Genomic DNA, 20,098 nt, shown 5'->3' on the forward strand with positions numbered 1-20,098 from the left:
AAAAATAAGATTTCAAAATTTCTTTTTATGGACAATAAAGTAACTCAGTTGAAAGTATATTACTTACTTGCAAAAAGGAAAATACCTCAAGAAAGCCCATCATTGTTTTTATGGATTCCTAGTTGGAATCAATAATACGTACATAGTTTTCCATTGGAAAGAAAGACCCATGCCCATTCAGTTTATCATACTCATTATTTTAAAAGAAACTGTCATATCTATTTTCCCATATTCCAGTTTTTGTACTTCTCACACTTCTCAGAACCCAAAAGGAATCATTTACATAATTAAATGCCTTTCTGGAATTTGCCTAAATCATGTAGTGATCTAAAGGGTACTGGATAGGAGCAGTGGTTTTGTTTTCATGAAAATGACAAAACTTAAAGACCAGAGTATCTGACTTTAACACTGCTGACTATTTTAGAAGTCATTTTGTTTTCTTCATGTTCATGGATCGAAAGGTACAGAGTATCTGATGAAGGGAGTCAGCCTATTATATGATCGTGAGTGAGGGTAAGAAATTAGGAGCCCCAAGTTCTGTTAATGAAGTTACATTAAGCCACTGGACAAGTTATTTAACCTTTTAAATTATGTACACCGCAGGTGAAATTTGAGGTATCATTCATAGTAAAGTTTCACCTGTCCATTTATCCTTGACCTACGACTACTGAAATCTCAGATTATCTAATTGGACATAGTATCATTAGTGGCTGTTATAAATATAGTATTTTTTTTTTCCAGATTATTGGCATCCCATCCCCTTCATCCTTGTTTAAGCACATAGTTCCAATGATGCGCTCTGAGAGCATGGAAATCACAGAATCCCTTGTTCTAGGTCTTGGCAGGACTAACCCAGGAGCTTTTAGGTAACTATGTTCATACTTTTTTTTTTTTTTTTATGCACTGAAAGAATAAATGTGCTACTTAGAAGGTGTGGTAGGGTCAAGCAGAGTGCTTATTGGGATGGTCACATACCAGGCCTGACTTTCACCAATTAACTAGCCATGTAACATTTAGCAAGTCATTTATTGGAAGTTTTATTTCCTCATTTTGATTGAGCAGATTAAAACTTACCTATGTTTTCTAGGAATAATGAAATGTTGTATAAATACTTAGTATTTTTCTACTATATTTATTTATGTAGTCATTCTTTTAATGTGTAATCTTGGTCTAGTAGTTAAAACTCCAGTTTTCCCCCTGCTTATCCAAGAGAATTAGAATATCTTTCAAAAAGTATTTACATAGATGTTTGATATCATTTGTAATTTTTTTATATTAATGAAGCAAATTCTTCAGTTTTGCCTGAAGTTCTGCCTTGTTGTCTCCTGGGCATGGAATTTATTCTTTTGAGAATTTCCTCAATTAATGTGAGAATGGTATCTGATGTTTTGTCTCCAAGATAACCTGTACAACCAGGAAATAGGTTAATACTCTGGTTTATCTTCAGATTGTATAAATCTTTTGCCTTTTGCTAAAGTTTTCCATGGAAAGGAACATTTAAGTAAAAATAAGTAAAAAAGAATAGGTTAATAAATTGTAATATATCTATAGGTGTGGGATAGCATTTCTTATAAATGAAGTTTTGGAAAAACTTTCAGATTTTCCCCATCTTAAAGTAAGCACATTTTCAATTTAAAATCAAAATATAAATAAAGATAAATTTATCGTTTTTACAAAGTTCATACCCTTTGACCCGTTAATTTAATTTGTAAAATTAATCCTAAGGAGATAGAAAACAATGATAAATATACAAAGTTGTTCACAGAGGCAATATTTTTAGTAAGAGAAAATTAGATAAAATATAATGATTTATTAATAAATGAAAATGTCTAGGAAAATTATGGTACCCCACCCTATGTTTGAATATTGTGAATTAATTATTGGCATATAAAATTAACTATGTTAGTGTAAGAAAAGAAAAAAGGAGGCTGGGCACGATGGCTCGCACCTGTAATCCTAGCACTTTGGGAGGCTGAGGCGGGCAAATCGCCTGAGGTCGGGAGTTTGAGACCAGCCTGACCAACATGGAGAAACCCCGTCTCTACTAAAAATACAAAAAATTAGCCAGACATAGTGGTGCATGCCTATAATCCCAGTTACTCGGGAGGCTGAGGCAGGAGAATCACTTGAATCCGGGAGGCGTAAGTGGCAGTGAGCCAAGATCACGCCATTGCACTCCAGCCTGGGCAACGAGAGCGAAACTCTGTCTCAAAAAAAGAAAAAAGGATACCATTTTATATAAAATAGTTTGAACTAAGTAAAACGTATGTCGATTGCAAACTGATTGAATAAAAGTATTGGTAGTATTCCCTCTATAAATTAAAATAAGGGGCCTATACCATTTTTTTCCTGGTTTCCAAATAATCTATAATATAATGTGGTTTTTTATAAACAAAATAAAACAATAGACATTGCATTTAAAACAGGATTCGAATTAACACTTGTCAGTTTACATCATATCTTTACATATTTACATGTGTCAGATTATATCTGTGTAGCTATTAATAGAATATGTACCATTTTTCTTCTAGGGAACTAATAGAGGAATTACATCCCATAATTAAAGAAGCACTTGAAAGAAGGCCAGAGGTGAGCTGTGTTCTGCAGCCTTCTATTAGTGAACATTTATTTTTCTGCCATATTTACATGTTATATCAAAAGTTAGAAATTAAGAAGATGATCTAGTGTATTCTTCTTTTTAAGATGCAGATACTTCCCCTCCCCCCAGAAGATCTTATGCAGAAACCCATTATATAAAATGAATGAACAATTGCTTTAACTTAAGTGAGGGCAGAAAATAGGGTCTAGGTTGGAGTTGGCAAACTTTTTCTGCAGATAAATATTTTCGGCTTTACAGGCCATACTGTCTGTACTCAACCCTGCCTTTGTAGCATGAAAGCATTCATAGACTACATTAAAAAAAGGAGTGTGGCTGTTTTCCAGTAAAACCTTATTTGCAGTAACAGGTAGCCATGGGCCAGATTTGGCCCATGGGCTGTAGTTTCAGTTCTGAGCAACTTTCAGAAACTATAGGTCCAGTGGGACAGATGGTTGCATAACCTTAATTCTAGCAATTTATGACACACTCAAATAAAATCATAGAGAAGGGATTCTAAGAACTACAGAGAGGAAAGCCTGGGACTCTGGTTGCAGGGTAAGGAAGGCATTATAGATGAAGTGCTGATATTTGAGATGAATTTTGAAGCATGTTTCCCAGTGAACAAGCAAGGGAAAGGTATTCTAGGTGAAGAACAGCATTTGCAAACTTTACAAAGAATTTTGAAATGGTACATTTTTCTGTATAATTATATTATGGGGGAAGTGATTGAATATTAGGCTGGATAACAGGATGAGAAATATCTCATGAAAAACTACTAGTTTTAGCTTTAACCAGTAGACCAGTAGTTCCTATGCCTGTGGCATCTGAGAATTACCTGGGGAGCTTGCTAAAAATTTTAGACTCCTGGGCCTATTGAATGAGAATCCCTGGAATAGGGTCCAGAAGTCTATTTTTGTAAAGCATCTTAGATGAGTCTGCTGTAGAACATTGTTTAGGAATCAGTGCTGTTAATGTTGGGGATCCCCTGAGGAATTTAAGCAGGAGAGGGAGATGGTGATAATCCCTGCAGTTTAGGAACTTTGAAACATCATCTGCAATTCCTCACTCTCCTTTAATTTAGCACTGTAGGGTCATGATAGTATTCCCATTTTGTCATTGATTTGATTTTTGTTTCAGAATGATCAGTTTGGTTACAGTGCTTGATGACTTATTAGAGAAATGTAAGCTTGAAACAAAATGAAATAGCAGTATTTATTTTTCTGAATTTCAGAAGGAAAGCTGTTAAACACATACAGTGATGTGCCTTGAATATGAGTTATAGTTTAAGAGCTTTAGACTCACACTGTTTCTGTGAAGACAAAGTGAAAACAGGCCAACCAAACTGCAAAAACGAGTTGCAGTAATCTTCAAAGACTGATAAGAAATCATCCTGTTCCAAATGAATTGCTGTCAACTTTAGAAAGAGCCCAGAGAAAAGTAAATGTAATTGATTAGTCATTAGTAAAATGTCACGCACCTGGAAGGCAGAAAAATTGGGTTATGGACAAGAAAATGAAAGACTAGTAAATATGTTTTTAATTACTCTGTAATTTGAAAATTACATCACAAATGAAATAATGAGCTATTATTAGTAGAAGGTGATATAGGTGATCGATATCTCTTACATGACTTTCTGCTAGAAGCAGAATCAAGTTGAAATGTTACAACTATTATTCTAGGCATTATTCTAGTTCTTTGGACCTAATAATACAAACGTATTTATTCATATCGTAATGAGTAAGGGAGGTTTTCTCATATTTGTTTATTTTTTTTGTGCCAAAATTAATCGTTGTGTAGAAAACTGCAGCATGAGCAAAATCTTAAGTTCTCTTTAGGATTGTTTTCCCTACACTTATGTCATATTTTTGGAGGGTATTAGGGATTCTTTATTAGTCTATGATAACAGTTTACTAATTACTTCGATTCTAAAACTATCTGATTAGCAAATAACCTAAAAATGTAGTATTTTACTTCCCCTGACACACAGGGGTTGTCACCATGTAAGATGTCATGTGACTTTATTTGACTCATTCATTTCAAACTGTTCACACATAATCTCTTTGAGGCAGTAGCTGCCAGAGTACCTACAGTCTACATTGTACAAGCAAAATAACTTCAGTGAGCCCAGAACCTCTCTTTGAGACATTCACATTATTCTTTCCAAGTTACACCCGCAAGATTTTAATTAATATGTTTGTATGTTTGGAATAGAATATGAAACGGCGCAGGCGTCGAGACATTTTACGAGTACAACTGGTACGAATATTTGAACTGCTGGCAGATGCTGGTGTCATTAGTCACAGGTCAGTATTGGATTCAGATTGTTAAAACTTTGGAATGATCCTAGAGAACGTAATCTCTTTTCACTCATGAAATGTATAAAAACAGAAAAGCACCATTGCAACAAGAAAACCTGTATGTATCACTATGAAAATTATTTAACAAATATTCGATACACTAACCAATAGCTAAAAATGTATTGAAAAATCTGCCACCAGAATTGGATTGCTTCTGGCAAAAAATGGATATGATGTTCCTATGATTTTGATATTTGTTGGAACCTAGTTATTTTGGCAAGTGGACGGTAGTAGCTTTTTCTTCACAGATTTTCCTGTTTTTTACCTCATTTTAAAGATTTTTTCTTCTGAGCTTGAAAAAATAATATATTCACAGGCTAAACATTATAAGGCTTACAAATATATTCCAATGAACTTGTTATCTATCCTGCCAGGAAAAATTATGAAATCACAAATATAATTCATAACAGTTTTCCACCATTCACAGATAAAACCATGAAACCTGGAGATATTGCCGCAGAAAAGGCATCTTCACACTAAGCCTAGCCCCTTGAGGAAAATTCCATCAGCCGAATGTTGAAAAATAACTATTTCCTTAGGAGGATAATGGTGTTACCTGACCATTGAAGAAGAAAAATAGTAGATCTGACCATATCCAAAAAAGGTCACTGAAATATATCTTAAGGAAAAAAAAAAAAAAATGGACCAGGTGCAGTGGTAATACCAGCATTTTGGGAGGCTGAGACGGGTGGATTGCTTGAGCCCAGGGGTTGGAGACCAGCCTAGGCAACATAGCAAAATCCCATCTCTATAAAAAAATGCAAACAATCAGCCAAGAATAGTGGCAGACACCAATAGTCCCAGATACCTGGAAGGCTGAGGTGGAAGGATCACCTGAGTCCAAGACATTGAGGTTGCAGTGAGCCTTGACCATGCCACTGCACTTTCGACTGGGAAAAGAATGAGACTCTGTCTTGAAACAAAAAGGAGAAAAAGAAGTATTAATAATACAACAAGTGTAGTAACTATGATAACTGCATGGCATTATTCCTTTAGCATTTCTCCCGATTATTTATTTTACCTAACACCTTTCATATGTAGCATTGAATGCTTTTGACAAATGCTTTCAAAATAGGTTTTTAATCAGAATATTTAAACCGTTGATTTACTTTTCTTTCCTAGTAAAAAGCAAATAAAGAAATATTGGCCAGGTGCAGTGGCTCACACCTGTAATCCCAGCACTTTGGGAGGCCAAGGAGGGCAGATCACCTGAGGTCAGGACTTCGAGACCATCCTGGCCAACATGGTGAAACCCCATCTCTACTAAAAATACAAAAATTAGCTGGGCATGGTGGTGCGTGCCTGTAGTCTCAGCTACTCGGGAGGCTAAGGCAGGAGAATCGTTCAAAACCAGGAGGCAGAGGTTGCTGTGAGCCAAGATAGTGCCATTGCACTCCAGCCTGGGTGAGAAGAGTGAAACTGTATCAAAAAAAAAAGAAAAGAAATACCATTCTCTTTTCTTTCCTTCACAAAAAATAAGAGTTAGGAAAAGTAAAATGGAAACTTGCCGGCTTGATGCAAAAAATTAACAACCTGATACACATCTGAATCTTTTTTTTTTTTGGTTGCTTTAATTGTAGCGTTAGTAGAAGAATCTTTAAATGGTTCTATTTTGGGGAATGTAAAATGTTGCTCTATTTAAAGTTAACTACCAAAAGCTATATGACTATTAAGCAATAATGATCTTTGAACCCAGTTGTGTATTTTGTTTTGAAGTATTTTTAGAAAGAGTTATTGATAGAAAGTTATTGCTATTCTAGATTTTTAAATTTCCATGGCTAAGGAAAAAAAATGAGTTCTGAATGCCTAGAAGACAGGGAACTTTGTTTTGTTCACCTAGTGGATTTCTTGTGCCTGACACATAGGAGATAATGAATATTTGTTAGATTAATGAAGATTTTATTCTGGTGCAGGTTGTAGTCCAGTAAATCAGTTTCCTATCCACTAATAGGTCATGATCCAGAGCTTGAAAAACACTCATTTAAGGAATAAAGGAAAAAATTTGAAAAGCACCTGAAAAACACTTATTTAAGGAATAAAGGTCATACATTGATTCATTCAATACATATTTATTGTTGTAGACTGATACAGTTAATATACTATAGTATCATTGCAACTCCTAACTCTTGTTTTCATGGGTTTAGGATATTTATTCCAGTTACTCAATAACTATTAAAAAAAAAATTACCTTTAAAATAATACATATTAGAAGTACTTTTCAAACATAATAAGAAAAAGCTGACCTAAATAAATGCATATGTAATAGCTAATCATTTATATAGCACTTATTGTTTACTAGGCCTTTTCATATATAGCAGTTCATTTACATCCTTCTAAAACACTCTGAGGTAGATACGGGGTATATGCTTAATGATTGATGAAACAAGACAGGAATCCAGGACTTCTGACTCTAACCAAATACTCCCCTATCAGTCAGTCCGTGGTTTCCAGGCACAGACATAGATCCCTGCCTCAAAGAAAACCTCATTGCAGATATATCTTTCTTCCTTGAGACAGGCTCTTGCTCTGTCACTGAGGCGGGAATGCAGTGACTAGATCACAAGGCTCAAACAATCCTCCCACCTTAGCCTCCTGAGTAGCTGGGACTACAGGCGTGCACCACCATGCCTGGCAAATTTTTGTGTATTTTGTAGAGACAGGGTTTCACCATGTTGCACAGGCTGGTGTCGATCTCTTGAACTCAGTGATCCACCCACCTTGGCTTCCCAAAGTGCTGGCGCTACAGGTGTGAGCCACCGTACCTAGCGCATTGCAGATATTCTTAAAAGCAGTTCCATAGGTCTAGAAAGAGGTTTTGAAACCCAGTACTCTACCCTATTCTTACCAGAATTCTCTCAGACTTTTGCATCCCTGATAATACCTATCCCAGAATCTTACTGAGAATAAGTGACTAATAGATATTTGATTATACTGAAGGCATAATATGAATAGACATGGCAGCTATGAATAAATAGAAGTAGTCTTTCCTCTTTCTACTTTTCTAAACTGATCCTCCCCATTTCATATGCCTCCTGTCTCTTTGTTTAGAAATCTATGTGTTTCACAGAGAGGAAACAACATTTAGCACTGAGTTGATTTAAGTTAGATATGGAGTTGAATAATATAAATTGCAAGTAGCAGTTCCTAGATTAAGACACACCATCTATTTTCATATTAAAGTAAGCAAAATCATATTCATTTAATTTTCATATATTAAGTTGCATGCTACCATGAGCATGCAAAATTAACATGTATTATTCTCATTTTGAGTATTAAGAATTTTTTATTTAAATTATAATTTAAAGTCCCATTTGCTTCATCATTTGTTTTCTTCAATATTTTCAGTGCAAGTGGTGGCCTTGATAATGAAACACATTTTCTCAACAACACTTTATTGGAGTATGTAGATTTAACTAGACAACTCCTGGAAGCAGAAAATGAAAAAGACTCTGACACACTGAAGGATATACGATGCCATTTTAGTGCCTTAGTGGCGAATATTATTCAGAATGTTCCAGGTATTATTTTCAATTTCTTAAAGCATTATTGAGTATTAAGGAACCATCATATTTTTTTCTTTCCTTGAGGTTTAATAATCTAAGTTGATAAAGTAACGTATGAACATACTGGAAAAATATGTCAGCATAACCAGGATGGCTGGAGTTTGTTTTCCCTTTGAATTATCGTCAGTGATTAGAAATAAAAAAGCAACCCAGCATGGAATTTCAATAATGATCAGGATACTGACACAAGAACCTAGAGAAATCAATAGAATAAGCTCTTTAGACAACCTTCTTTTAGATGCAATAAGCAGAGTGCAGTGTTTCAAATGATAATTGAGAATAAAATTAAGAAGATACTTTTGAATAATGGGAAAAGAATATAGGCCATAAATACAAAATGTAACAAGGATTCCATGTTATTGGTTTACCAGATATGTTCTAATTATTGAGTAGGTTCTATATTGACAGATACTGTTTTAGATACTAGGAAGATTAATATACACAATTACATTTTTAAAAGTTAAATTCTTGCCAACTGTAAGAAGTAATGTGACTCTAGCCTTTGGCATACAGTATAAATACAAATGTTTCTTTTTCTCTCTGAAAAATTAAAGTCACATTGTTGCTTTGAATAGTATATACAGACAGTTGATTCCTGAAGAACATGGGTTGTATTTTATAACAGGGTCATTAAGCACTTAATTACATATGTCAGTTTCAACTGTAGGAGCCTTGTTTTCATCTTTGAAAGGAAAATGATGCTGTCAAAGGAAAAGAGCATATTTTTTTCAAAATTTTCTGATCTGAAGCTCACTAATGTAAAGATGTAGTTTAGTCTATTACTAAACACTTTTTTACAACTTCCAAATTGGTTTATTGTGATACTGCTGAGTTTCTTCAAGAAGGATAGATATAGAGAAATTATATAGTAGAATTTCAAAATGGGGGAAAAAATCCTTGGAGATCATTTAAACCAGTGGTTTTCAAACTTTGTTGTTTCTCAAAGCCCTGAGGTTCTCTGGTGCCATCAGCAGAAAGCAGCAGAATGTGTTTGGACGCTAGGCCTCAACTCCCCTTTTATCTGTTTTATGTATTGAGATTACATGTAAGCTTCCTTTAGCAGGAAAAGGCAGCTTTCCTGCTGAAAAAAAAAAAGTACAAAATTTGAAAACATGTATCTCGTCCAAAGCCCTTACTTACCAGTGAACCAAGATACAGAGGTGTGTCTGTGTTAAAATCTTGGCCAGTCTCACCATATAGCCAGTGATAGCCCAGGGAGAAATGGGCTCCTGGCCCCACCTCTGTGCCAGCTTTCATGTGCCATTGAGCCTGCCATGGAATTTCTGCTTGCAGAGATGCTGTGTGTCATGTAATGCTGCCACAGGGTGACACAGACTGCAACTTTGTTTCTGCAATTTGCATATATTAAATGATCCCTGCTACTGTGGAGGTTTTTGATAGTTTAAAATGAAAACTTTTGCTTTCTTTTTTACACTATTACACATTCAGTAACATGGCGGTATAAAAGTTAAAGCAAAAAGAAATGGAAATAAATGTTTTCTATCTTTTTTTATTTGCAGTGCACCAGAGAAGAAGTATTTTTCCTCAGCAGAGCCTTCGTCATAGTCTATTTATGCTGTTCAGTCACTGGGCAGGTCCTTTTAGCATCATGTTTACGCCCTTGGACAGATACAGTGATAGAAATATGCAAATTAATAGACATCAATACTGTGCATTAAAGGTATTTACTTAGAAACCTGATTTTTTTTTAAGAGCAGAGTTAAATATTTTTATGTCTCTCAGTCACTAGTATTTTAAAGAGGATAAGAATTTCTTCACAGTATCTGAGAGTATTAGAATATATGTTTTTCTGCCGTATTCAAAATTAATACCAAAAGTTATATTTAAATACGTAAAATACAATGAAAAACACTTCCAGAATCTACTCAAATTTGATCACCATTATCTTAAATAACTGAGTATTACTTGAAAGAAATGCCTTTTTTTCCCCTTACTTAAGTACTTTTTCTTGGTCTTTTTATCTTCCTTTCCAGTATTGTTCAAACTCCATATCTAATTTGGTATCATATTTACTTACTCAAAATAAATTTCTTAGTTTTAAAAAATAATTTGTAAAGAAAAAAATTAAAGTATTGTGACTAGATACTAGATAAGTATTTTGCCTCTTCTCATTAAGCAACCAACATTTAACCTCTTAAATTTGTTAAATGTAATTCTAATATTATTATTTGAAGGCTATGTCTGCTGTACTATGTTGTGGCCCTGTTGCAGATAATGTAGGACTTTCATCAGATGGCTATTTGTACAAATGGTTGGATAACATTTTGGATTCTCTGGACAAAAAGGTAATTATGACAATTTCCTTAAAGGTTCATAATAAATTCTCATTGTATTATTAGCAGTTCATGTATGTTGCACTAGAAACAAGTCTTTTTTAAAAAATAAGATAGGTTAGGACCATATGCAAAAAGCATATTATATAAAGTTAAATAGGATCTCATAATGTAAAAATGTTCCAATTCTTACGTATCATTAATTTGAATAATTTTAATTTCCCTTTTAATATTATAGGATTAATACAGTGGTGTGTGTCTCTCAACAGGGTTCTAAGTCAATAAATAAAATACTAACATAGAACATATTGAGCTGCATGGGAGAAATATGTTATTTGCTATGTTTCATTTCGTTTTTTTTAACCACTTTCCATTTAATCATTCTTCCTTGCCCTCCACACCCTTTGCTGTCCTTACTCTCATATTGTACATTTACAGACTTCACAATTTAACATAGGACTTACATTTTTTTCTCCTCACAACAATTTTTCTATTGGGTTATCAAAAACAAGAATAAAGCTTGATAAAAATAATTGGAGAGCTTAATGACTCATTTTTCTGAAAGCACTTAATCACACTATTCATGTTCATTAACCGCCTTCAGGGCTCTGTTGGAAGACAGAATCATACTAGAGAGACTCGTGTAAAAAGCAAGAGGCCAAATTCAATTCATCCGTGTGGTTTTTTTCTGCTGGCTGAATAAAATGAGAGGGAGGTGAACAAAAGGAGATGGAATTTTCCTATTAATTACAATGAATATATGCACCATATTACCTTAGTAAGAACTGTAGGGAAACAGACAAAAAATATGTAACGTTCTCTCTCTATTGAGCAATTTCACAACCTTTACCTAGGTTCACCAGCTGGGCTGTGAAGCAGTTACGTTGTTGCTGGAGCTGAACCCTGATCAGAGCAACCTGATGTACTGGGCTGTGGACCGCTGCTACACAGGCTCCAGGAGGGTGGCGGCTGGCTGCTTTAAAGCCATTGCTAATGTTTTCCAGAACAGGTACTTTAGATACGGGTTTCTTGTTTTGTTTTCTTAAAGAAAAGTTTTTCTTTTGAATTTAAAAATATGAAGACACCAGTATAGTTGTCCTTCAGTATCTGTGGGGAATTGTTTCCAGGACCCCTCTCAGATCCCAAAATCCATGGATGCTCAAGCTTTCTATATAAAATGCTGCAGTATTTGTATTTACCCTGTGCAAATCCTCCCATATACTTTCTTTTTTTTTTTTTTAGACATGGTCTCGCTGTCACCTAGGCTAGAGTACAGTGGCATGATCATAGTTCACTGTAACCTCAAACTCCTAGGCTCAAGTGATCCTCCCACCTCAACCTCCTGAGTAGCCAGGACTGTAGACTCCCACTACCATGCGTGGCTAATTTTTAAATTCTTTGTAGAGACGAGGTCTCACTACGTGTATTGCCCAGGATGGTCTTGAACTCCTGGCCTCTCACCTTGGCTTCCCGAAGTGCTGGGATTTCAGGCATGACCTGCTGCGCCTGGCTTTTCCCACATATTTTTGATCCACAGAGGGTTAACTGTATTTTCTTTTCTTAAGCTCTAATTCAGCTGTGTCTAACCCTTTGAATGTGAGGACTTTTTTGCTTATCTGTGGTGGTGGATATTACAAAAATTATGCATGGATTTTTTATTTTTCATCAGCATTTTTTAGTGTGTTTTATGTGTGGCACAAGACAATTCTTCTTCTTCTGATGTGGCACAGGGAAGCCAAAAGGTTGAACACTTGTGCTCTAATGGAATTTAACCAAAATAAGGACAATTATCACCACGCATCTGTTGTTGTACCTATTGCCTTGAAAAAACCAAGTCCCCTCATAGACTTAGAAGATAGGTACCTACAAGCCTTGCCCTTTGCATATCATATTTATTAAATGGTGCAAAAGTCTCTAAACATTGTTATTTACCTAATATGTAAATTTATTCCTAGGGATTATCAGTGTGACACAGTGATGCTTCTAAATCTGATACTGTTTAAAGCAGCTGATTCTTCTAGAAGTATCTATGAAGTTGCTATGCAACTTTTACAGGTTTGTAAATGTGTGAATTTAAATATTTTTTTACTCAGGATTTAATGAAGCCCAATAATTTAGTCTTGCCATTAAAGCACACTGATAATAGCATTTAGCTTTATTTGTAATAATGAAGTTATGGTATTAAGTCCTAATTATTATTAGAAATATAAGACAAAGATAATATAGATATTTAAATTTATAAATAATGCAAACTATTCCTAAGTGTATTGTAGAAGGATTATTTATAATAACACGTGTGTATGTATGTGAAAGTACTTATAAATATGTGTCCATGTAAAGTATTTCTGTTCAGCAGATGAGAACAATGTGTGTCCAAATTTTTTTGGAGAGCCATATGAAAAATAATTAGCTCTTTTTATCATATTCTCATGTAAATTTTATTGGGTTGAGGAGAAATAACTTAGAAACTTAGCAAACACGGATATATTATTGGTATACAGTATTTAATTCATAATAGGGCAAGATTCTTCCATCTTAACCAAGGGCTAAGAACAGGATTCAAGCAGATGCTTTTTCCAAAGGCTCTAAAGTGGTTCTGATGCCAGCAGATCCATCTTAGGAATTATACCCTAATGCCTTTGTTAATTAAGAGGAAAGTTCAGCAGTACAGCTCTTTAAATAGTGTAATGTCAAAAAGTTCTCCTTGAAGGATTTTTTTTTTCACTTATACATATATTGTACTATCATATTTTTGGGTAAGAAAAGTGGTAAATCTTTTTCAAGTAATTGTATATTAAGTTGCTGGAGTTATTTTCAGACTGTATTATTAACCTGGATCATTGACATTAAATATGAGGAATGTAAGTTCTTTTAGTGAGAAAGGGTTTTTGTTTTGTTTCGTTTTATTTTTGAGATAGGGTCTCACTCTGTCGCTCAGGCTAGAGTACAGTGGCACGGTCATGGCTCACTGCAGCCTCTACCTCCTGAGCTCATGTGATCCTCCAGCCTCAGCCTCCCGAGTAGCTGGGACCACAGGCACACACCACCACACCTGGCTAATTTTTTAATTTTTTGTAGAGATGAGGTCCTGCTATGTTGGCCAGGCTAGTCTTGAACTCCTGGCCTCAAGTGATCCTCCCACCTCTGCCTTCCAAAGTATTGAGATTACAGGCATAAGCCACTCTACTCAGCCTGGGAAAAGAGTTTTTTTTTTAAATATAAAATTATAGTTAAACTTTAGAGAACCCATACAATCTTAACCTAAGTTGATGGAATCACGTTCCTATAGATTCTGGAACCGAAGATGTTTCGCTATGCTCACAAATTGGAGATTCAGAGAACAGATGGAGTACTCAGCCAGCTGTCTCCTCTACCACATCTCTATTCTGTTTCATATTATCAGTTGTCCGAGGAACTAGCAAGGGCGTATCCTGAGCTAACTCTCGCTATATTCTCAGGTATGATCAATGAACTGGTTAGTAGTTTCTCTTTGTCAATCATTTCTTCAAAAACAATTTTTAGAAAATTATAAATTTATTAAATTACAGGTTAAATCAAAACCAGACATGTCTTTACATAGGAAATATTTTTTTCTTCAATAAGAACTCTTAATTCTGATCTGTCACAGTATTTAGGTTTTTCTATCAACGGCGTCCTTGTAGGGTTTTACACCTTACCTTCCCTTGCTCCCTACTCCATCAAAAAGAAAAAAATACAAGAGGGAGGACTTTCCATATGTGACTTAAAAGTATTTCTTAGTAGACATAGAACTTCTTGAATACATTGTATTTTGTGTATTGGCATATCTTTAATAATAAAAATAGGCAGGGATAAGTTGTAGGCAGTTTTCCATGAGTGAAACCTCTAACCATAGGAGCAGGTGGTACAGTGCTTTGAGCAAAACTCTTTCTAGTCTCCCACATGTTGCCTGTCACCTACATCAAGATCTTGTTCCAGTGTAAATACTGGACATGCACCAACACTAGGATCTGGGAGATTGTGGAGTTCTGCTGTGGGTCCTTTCTTTCATTTGGACTCAAGAGTTAGTGGCCTTAGTCTGCTTGGGATCTTTGCATAGCACCTATTTTAGCAGTAGAAATAGTTTATTTCCCTCCCTAATTTACCTGAGTGGGAGAAAAAAGCAACAACAACAACTTAAATTCTCCTAACATTTAGTTCTTGAAAGCAGTAGACCTGTTTGGTTTGCCCTGGTAGTTGGTAGCAATTATGCCCCTTCCTTTTTTCCAACCCCCACATCCCTGACGGCCCTTCCAAGATGGATATGAGTGGTCATCAACACAAAATAGCAGCCACCATGAATACAGATTTTGTGGCTGCTGAGCTGCTACTAGAGGCTTCTGCACAGAAAGCAGGGGAGTCCAGCTAGGTCTCAGAGATCATGTAACTGTTTAGAATGCCATGTCATCGCCTAGGACGTCGGCTGGTACAGGTGTCGACCGTGCCCATGCCTCCACCACCACCACCTTGTCATTCTTCCTTCAGTTCTATCTTCAGACACTCTTGTCCTTAGCATCAGCTAATTTTAACTCCTTTGCTTAAGGTAGTTCATTCTAAACCAAAACATAGCCTCTCAACCTGACAAATTCCATAGCTAACCTACATTTTCACTTTCACTGTTTCTAGGGCAAGACAAACACAATATTCATTCAGAATTTTACTGCACAGATACAGATATCAGCATAAACTTTGCCACTTTAAAATTGGAGGGTCCTGATCCTTTCTTTCTCCAGATTCAATGCAGTGGTCTTCAGATGTTGTCAGCTCTGAGGCCCTTCCCATTCTTGCTCCTCACATCCTTTCCCTCCTTCACACCTGCTCCTAACCCCTTCCTCACCCCTATGCCTTGTCTTGAGTATATACACTCACTATTCCATATTGTCAGTCTTCATGCATGCCTTAGATCTTCACAGATGGCCTTCACAGTCCACTAGTGTCAAGTTCCTTTCTGTAGCCTCACCGGGTTACCTTCCAACTGCTCAGTCTAGTCACTGGCTAATAGTCTTCAGTCTGTTTGCTACTTTCCACAGCAATTGGTGTTAGCCATCTTATATTTTTTTAAGCTCTAACCTCTCTTAATTTCCAAAAACTTAGTATTTCTTGCTTTTTCTTCTACCATTGAGTATTCCTTTTCTGTCTCTTTTGGTAGATTCTTACCTTCCGTCCCTTTTTTCTTTTTCTTCTTTTTGAGACACAGTCTCTCTCTCTCTCCCCCTCTCCCTCTCTCCCTTTCTCCCTCCCTCTCCTTCTCCCTCTCCCTCTCTCCGTCTTCTGATTTATGTTAGCTGTTAATATTATGATGTCATTGAGGTGAAAGTTACTAAAAGAAAAAACAGTACTTATAATTGTTAAGTGTAATGAGTAAAATGAATAAAATCCAGCTTCTGAAATCTGTTGGAATTAATTACCGGTCAGAGGAAGCCGAAATTACATCAGTTCTCTTTGACTTGTTTTCAATTTCAGAGATAAGCCAGAGAATCCAGACAGCTCACCCTGCTGGACGGCAGGTGATGCTGCACTACCTGCTACCATGGATGAACAACATCGAGCTGGTGGACTTAAAACCTCTCCCCACAGCAAGGCGACATGATGAAGATGAAGATGATTCCTTGAAAGACCGAGAACTTATGGTGACTAGTAGGCGCTGGTTACGGGGAGAAGGATGGGGATCTCCACAAGCCACTGCAATGGTTTTGAACAATCTGATGTATATGACAGCAAAGGTAAAATGAGTTTTGTATTTATAATTGCTGCACAGAATTATTGAGTAAGTAGATGTGGTTAGAAACAGATGAAGAGGCTCCATAATCCTGTGATAACCAAGCAAAATGCATTATAAATTTCTTTCTTTAAAAAAGACTGATGATATATGAATTTTTTTTACTAAAACCATATATGATTAATGATATTTATATTTAGATTTGTTGAAAGAAATTATTGTTTCTGTAAAGTGTGGAAACGATTAAAGCTATCTGTGGAAAACATTATTTTTTAATATTTCATGGTATGACAAGTTTGGTTTTTATAATAGGCAGTCATGACTGAAGTATCTTTTGTGCGTATTGCATCTAGTATGGCGATGAACTGGCCTGGTCGGAGGTGGAGAACGTGTGGACCACACTTGCAGATGGCTGGCCCAAAAACCTGAAAATAATTTTGCACTTTTTGATCAGCATTTGTGGGGTGAATAGCGAACCAAGCCTCTTGCCTTACGTATGTATTCAAGTTCATTTAACTTTAAAATATGTATATATATATATATATATATTTACTAGTATCTTATGATGTCAGAGGATGGGCAGCAGTTGCCCAGGAGAGGCAAGGCAAGGGCCAGGATGAAGACAGTCAGGAAAATAGCACATGGATTTATTCACTGATTCAGTCAGCAAATGTTTTCCATCATTATGACAGACCAGGTGCTCTTCTGGGCATTACAATTTGATGGGTAATACAGAATTTATTTGTTGAACCCACATCTGATTTATTTAATGAATAAATCAGTTAATAAAGTATAGTGTGATAAAAGCTATAAAAAATTTGCAGAGTTCTGAGAGTAAAACTCAGGAACCACAGCTGTCTGGAAGGATTCAAGATGACAGTTGAGAAAAAGTGATATTGAAGCTGAAAACACACACTGAGGATGTTTCTAGTTTCTGCTAGGCAGAGCTGGCATTTAGATATGAGAACAGGATGGTGAGTGAGAGCTCAGTGCCTATAGGATTGCCCTTCAGACTGCTGGAAGCAAGGGAAGGCATGGTAAGAGATATGAAACGAAGAAGATAACATCTTTGCCTTCCAGGGGAGAAAGCAACATCCAGATCTGCCCAAGTCAAGAGGACACGTTTGATATGAAACTGTCAAACGTGAGGGTTAAATGGACACACGTGCACACGTCTTTTTAGGTGCAGATGTAGATATCCATCCTGTGGCAGCATCCCCCAAAAGTGTTGTCAACGGAAGACTAGTTCTACAGAAGGTTATCTAAAAGTTCTTACAGGCCAGGCACGGTGGCTCATGCCTTTAGTCCTAGCAGTTTGGGAGGCTGAGGCGGGCAGATCACCTGAGATCAGGAGTCAGAGGCCAGCCTGGCCAACATGGTAAAACCCCATCTCTACTGAAAATCCAAAAATTAGCCAGGTGTGGTGGCTCATGCTTGTAATCCCAGCTACTTAGGAGGCTGAGACAGGAGAATTGCGTGAGCCCAGGAGGCAGAGGTTGCAGTGAGCTGAGATCCGGCCACTGCACTCCAGCCTGGGCGACAGAGCGAGACTCCGTCACAAAATAAAATAAAATAAATAAATAAATAAAAGTTCTACAGATTCTATTTTAAACAAACCACTTAATAGCTTTGCTTTACCCAGCATTCCCCAAGTTCACTTGGTCACTGAAAGCATCATTGCCAAGGTGTACCACAGGCGTAGTGCCTTTGAGAAGTGCTTAGAGAACTGTAGGTGTATAGTACAAGACAACGTTACCCCACGTCACCTCTCTGGCTGTGTCTCCTATATTCTCTCTGGTGCTCCCACCCTTCAGCTGTACTGGCCCCCCTTTGCTTCTAGCTCTCTCACCAGGCATTCCCTCCTCGGTGCCCTCACACTCACTTGCCTTCTCTTTCCCCAGTTAGCCACGTTACTCACTCCTCGTCTCTTTTAGGTCCTCCTTCAGGTGTCAGTGCCCACTGGGACTTCTGCTGCCCATCCTGTGTAGAACTGCAAATGCCCCACCTCCACACACACACTCCATTTCCTTTCCCTGCTTCATTGATCTTTCTGGCACTTAATCATCACCAAACACATGATATATTTTACCTATTTACCTCATTAGTTTTGCATCAACCAGTAGATTGTAAGCTCCTTAAGAATGGTAGTTTTTGTCTATTTGATTCACCGCTAAGTTCCCATTTAGTAGTGCCTGGTACATAGAAGATGCCCATTAATTGGATGAATGAATGGGGGAGTTAGAGCTGGAACCAGAAAAAGCATGAGATTATACTTTTAAGAGGCCAAATGGAAATTTGGGGAATAGCCATTTTCCAGGAATTTAAAAGGAGCCATTTTTTAATGTCAATAATAATAATTTATTGGTTATTATTTTTTAAGCACTTATGGGTGCTTATTTTAGGCATGGTAAAAGCACTTCATCTACATTATTTATTTCTCAGAATAAATCTATGAGTTTGGTGAGATCACTGCATTTTTACAGATGAAAAAACAAGGCAGAGAGAATGGTAATTTCCTCAAGCTCTCACTCTGTCACTTAATAGTTCTAGAATTCCAACCCAGATCTGATTGTGAAGTCAGTAAAAGCTTCTTGGAGAAAGGAGTAGAGTTAAGATGGGGGATGGGGCTTGAAGACTTGAAAGGATTAGGGTTGGGAGTGTCAACTCGGAGATCCCCAGTCCAGCAGAAGGAAGCCACAGAGGCAGGAACGCACACAGTATGCTCAGAGGAGATCGAACCTGAAAGCAGAGAGAATTAGCAAGTAGTGCCCATTGGATGGAGTAAAGAGCCATACATAGAAGGGTATCATTGGGTAACCATAATAAGAGTTTTGGCCGGGTGCTGTGGCTTACACCTGTAATCCCAGCACTTTGGGAGGCCGAGGCAGGAGGATCACCTGAGGTCAGGAGTTCGAGACTAGCCTGGCCAAGATGACAAAACCCCATCTCTACTAAAACCACAAAAATTAGCCGGGTGTGGCAGCAGGCACCTGTAATGCCAGCTACTTGAGAGGCTGAGGCAGGGAGAATTGCTTGAACCAGGGCGACAGAGGTTGTAGTGAGCCAAGATCACCCCATTTACTCTAGCCTGGGCGACAGAGAGAGACTCCATCTCCAAAAAAAAAAAAAAAAAAAAAAAAAAAGGAATTTGGTTGGAATATAATAAATCATGTTTTAAGATTAATCCAGGGGTCATATAAAGCAGGGCTTTTCATATGTCTGTAAAAATATGAATCATTCTGATTCTGGAGGTGGGGTGGGCCTAAGATTTTCTATTTCTAACAAACTCCAGATGATGATGCCTGTCTTGCTAGGATCACATTTTGAGTAGTAAGGATTAAAAGTAGGGAGAAAAAGAGGCTGATCAGTTATGAAGTTATTTCAGTAATATACATTACTAAAACATATGTATAATATATACTACTGAAAAGTTTTTCTACTTACTTATACTGTGTTACTAGCCATTTGTAAAGTGCACTGTAAACCTTAACTCATTTAATCTTCCTAACAGCTATATGAAGTATAGCTTCAACTCAGTGATAGAGTTA

General features: G+C 36.7%; 1 protein-coding gene and 1 pseudogene across 1 annotated transcript in view; both read left to right on the forward strand.

Moving 5' to 3' along the window:
• Positions 1–20,098, forward strand: part of FRYL (FRY like transcription coactivator) — a 296,971-nt gene that overhangs the window by 214,682 nt on the left and 62,191 nt on the right. Inside the window, 11 exon segments of the mRNA XM_030919519.1 lie at positions 742–866; positions 2,532–2,589; positions 4,811–4,902; positions 8,302–8,474; positions 10,040–10,200; positions 10,715–10,825; positions 11,668–11,822; positions 12,769–12,868; positions 14,103–14,271; positions 16,295–16,554; positions 16,904–17,044. Coding sequence (XP_030775379.1) covers positions 742–866; positions 2,532–2,589; positions 4,811–4,902; positions 8,302–8,474; positions 10,040–10,200; positions 10,715–10,825; positions 11,668–11,822; positions 12,769–12,868; positions 14,103–14,271; positions 16,295–16,554; positions 16,904–17,044 — 1,545 coding nt within the window.
• LOC115896320 lies at positions 1,433–1,502 on the forward strand (annotated as a pseudogene).

Source organism: Rhinopithecus roxellana, chromosome 2, assembly GCF_007565055.1.
Source record: "Rhinopithecus roxellana isolate Shanxi Qingling chromosome 2, ASM756505v1, whole genome shotgun sequence".
Taxonomy (NCBI): Eukaryota; Metazoa; Chordata; class Mammalia; order Primates; family Cercopithecidae; genus Rhinopithecus; species Rhinopithecus roxellana.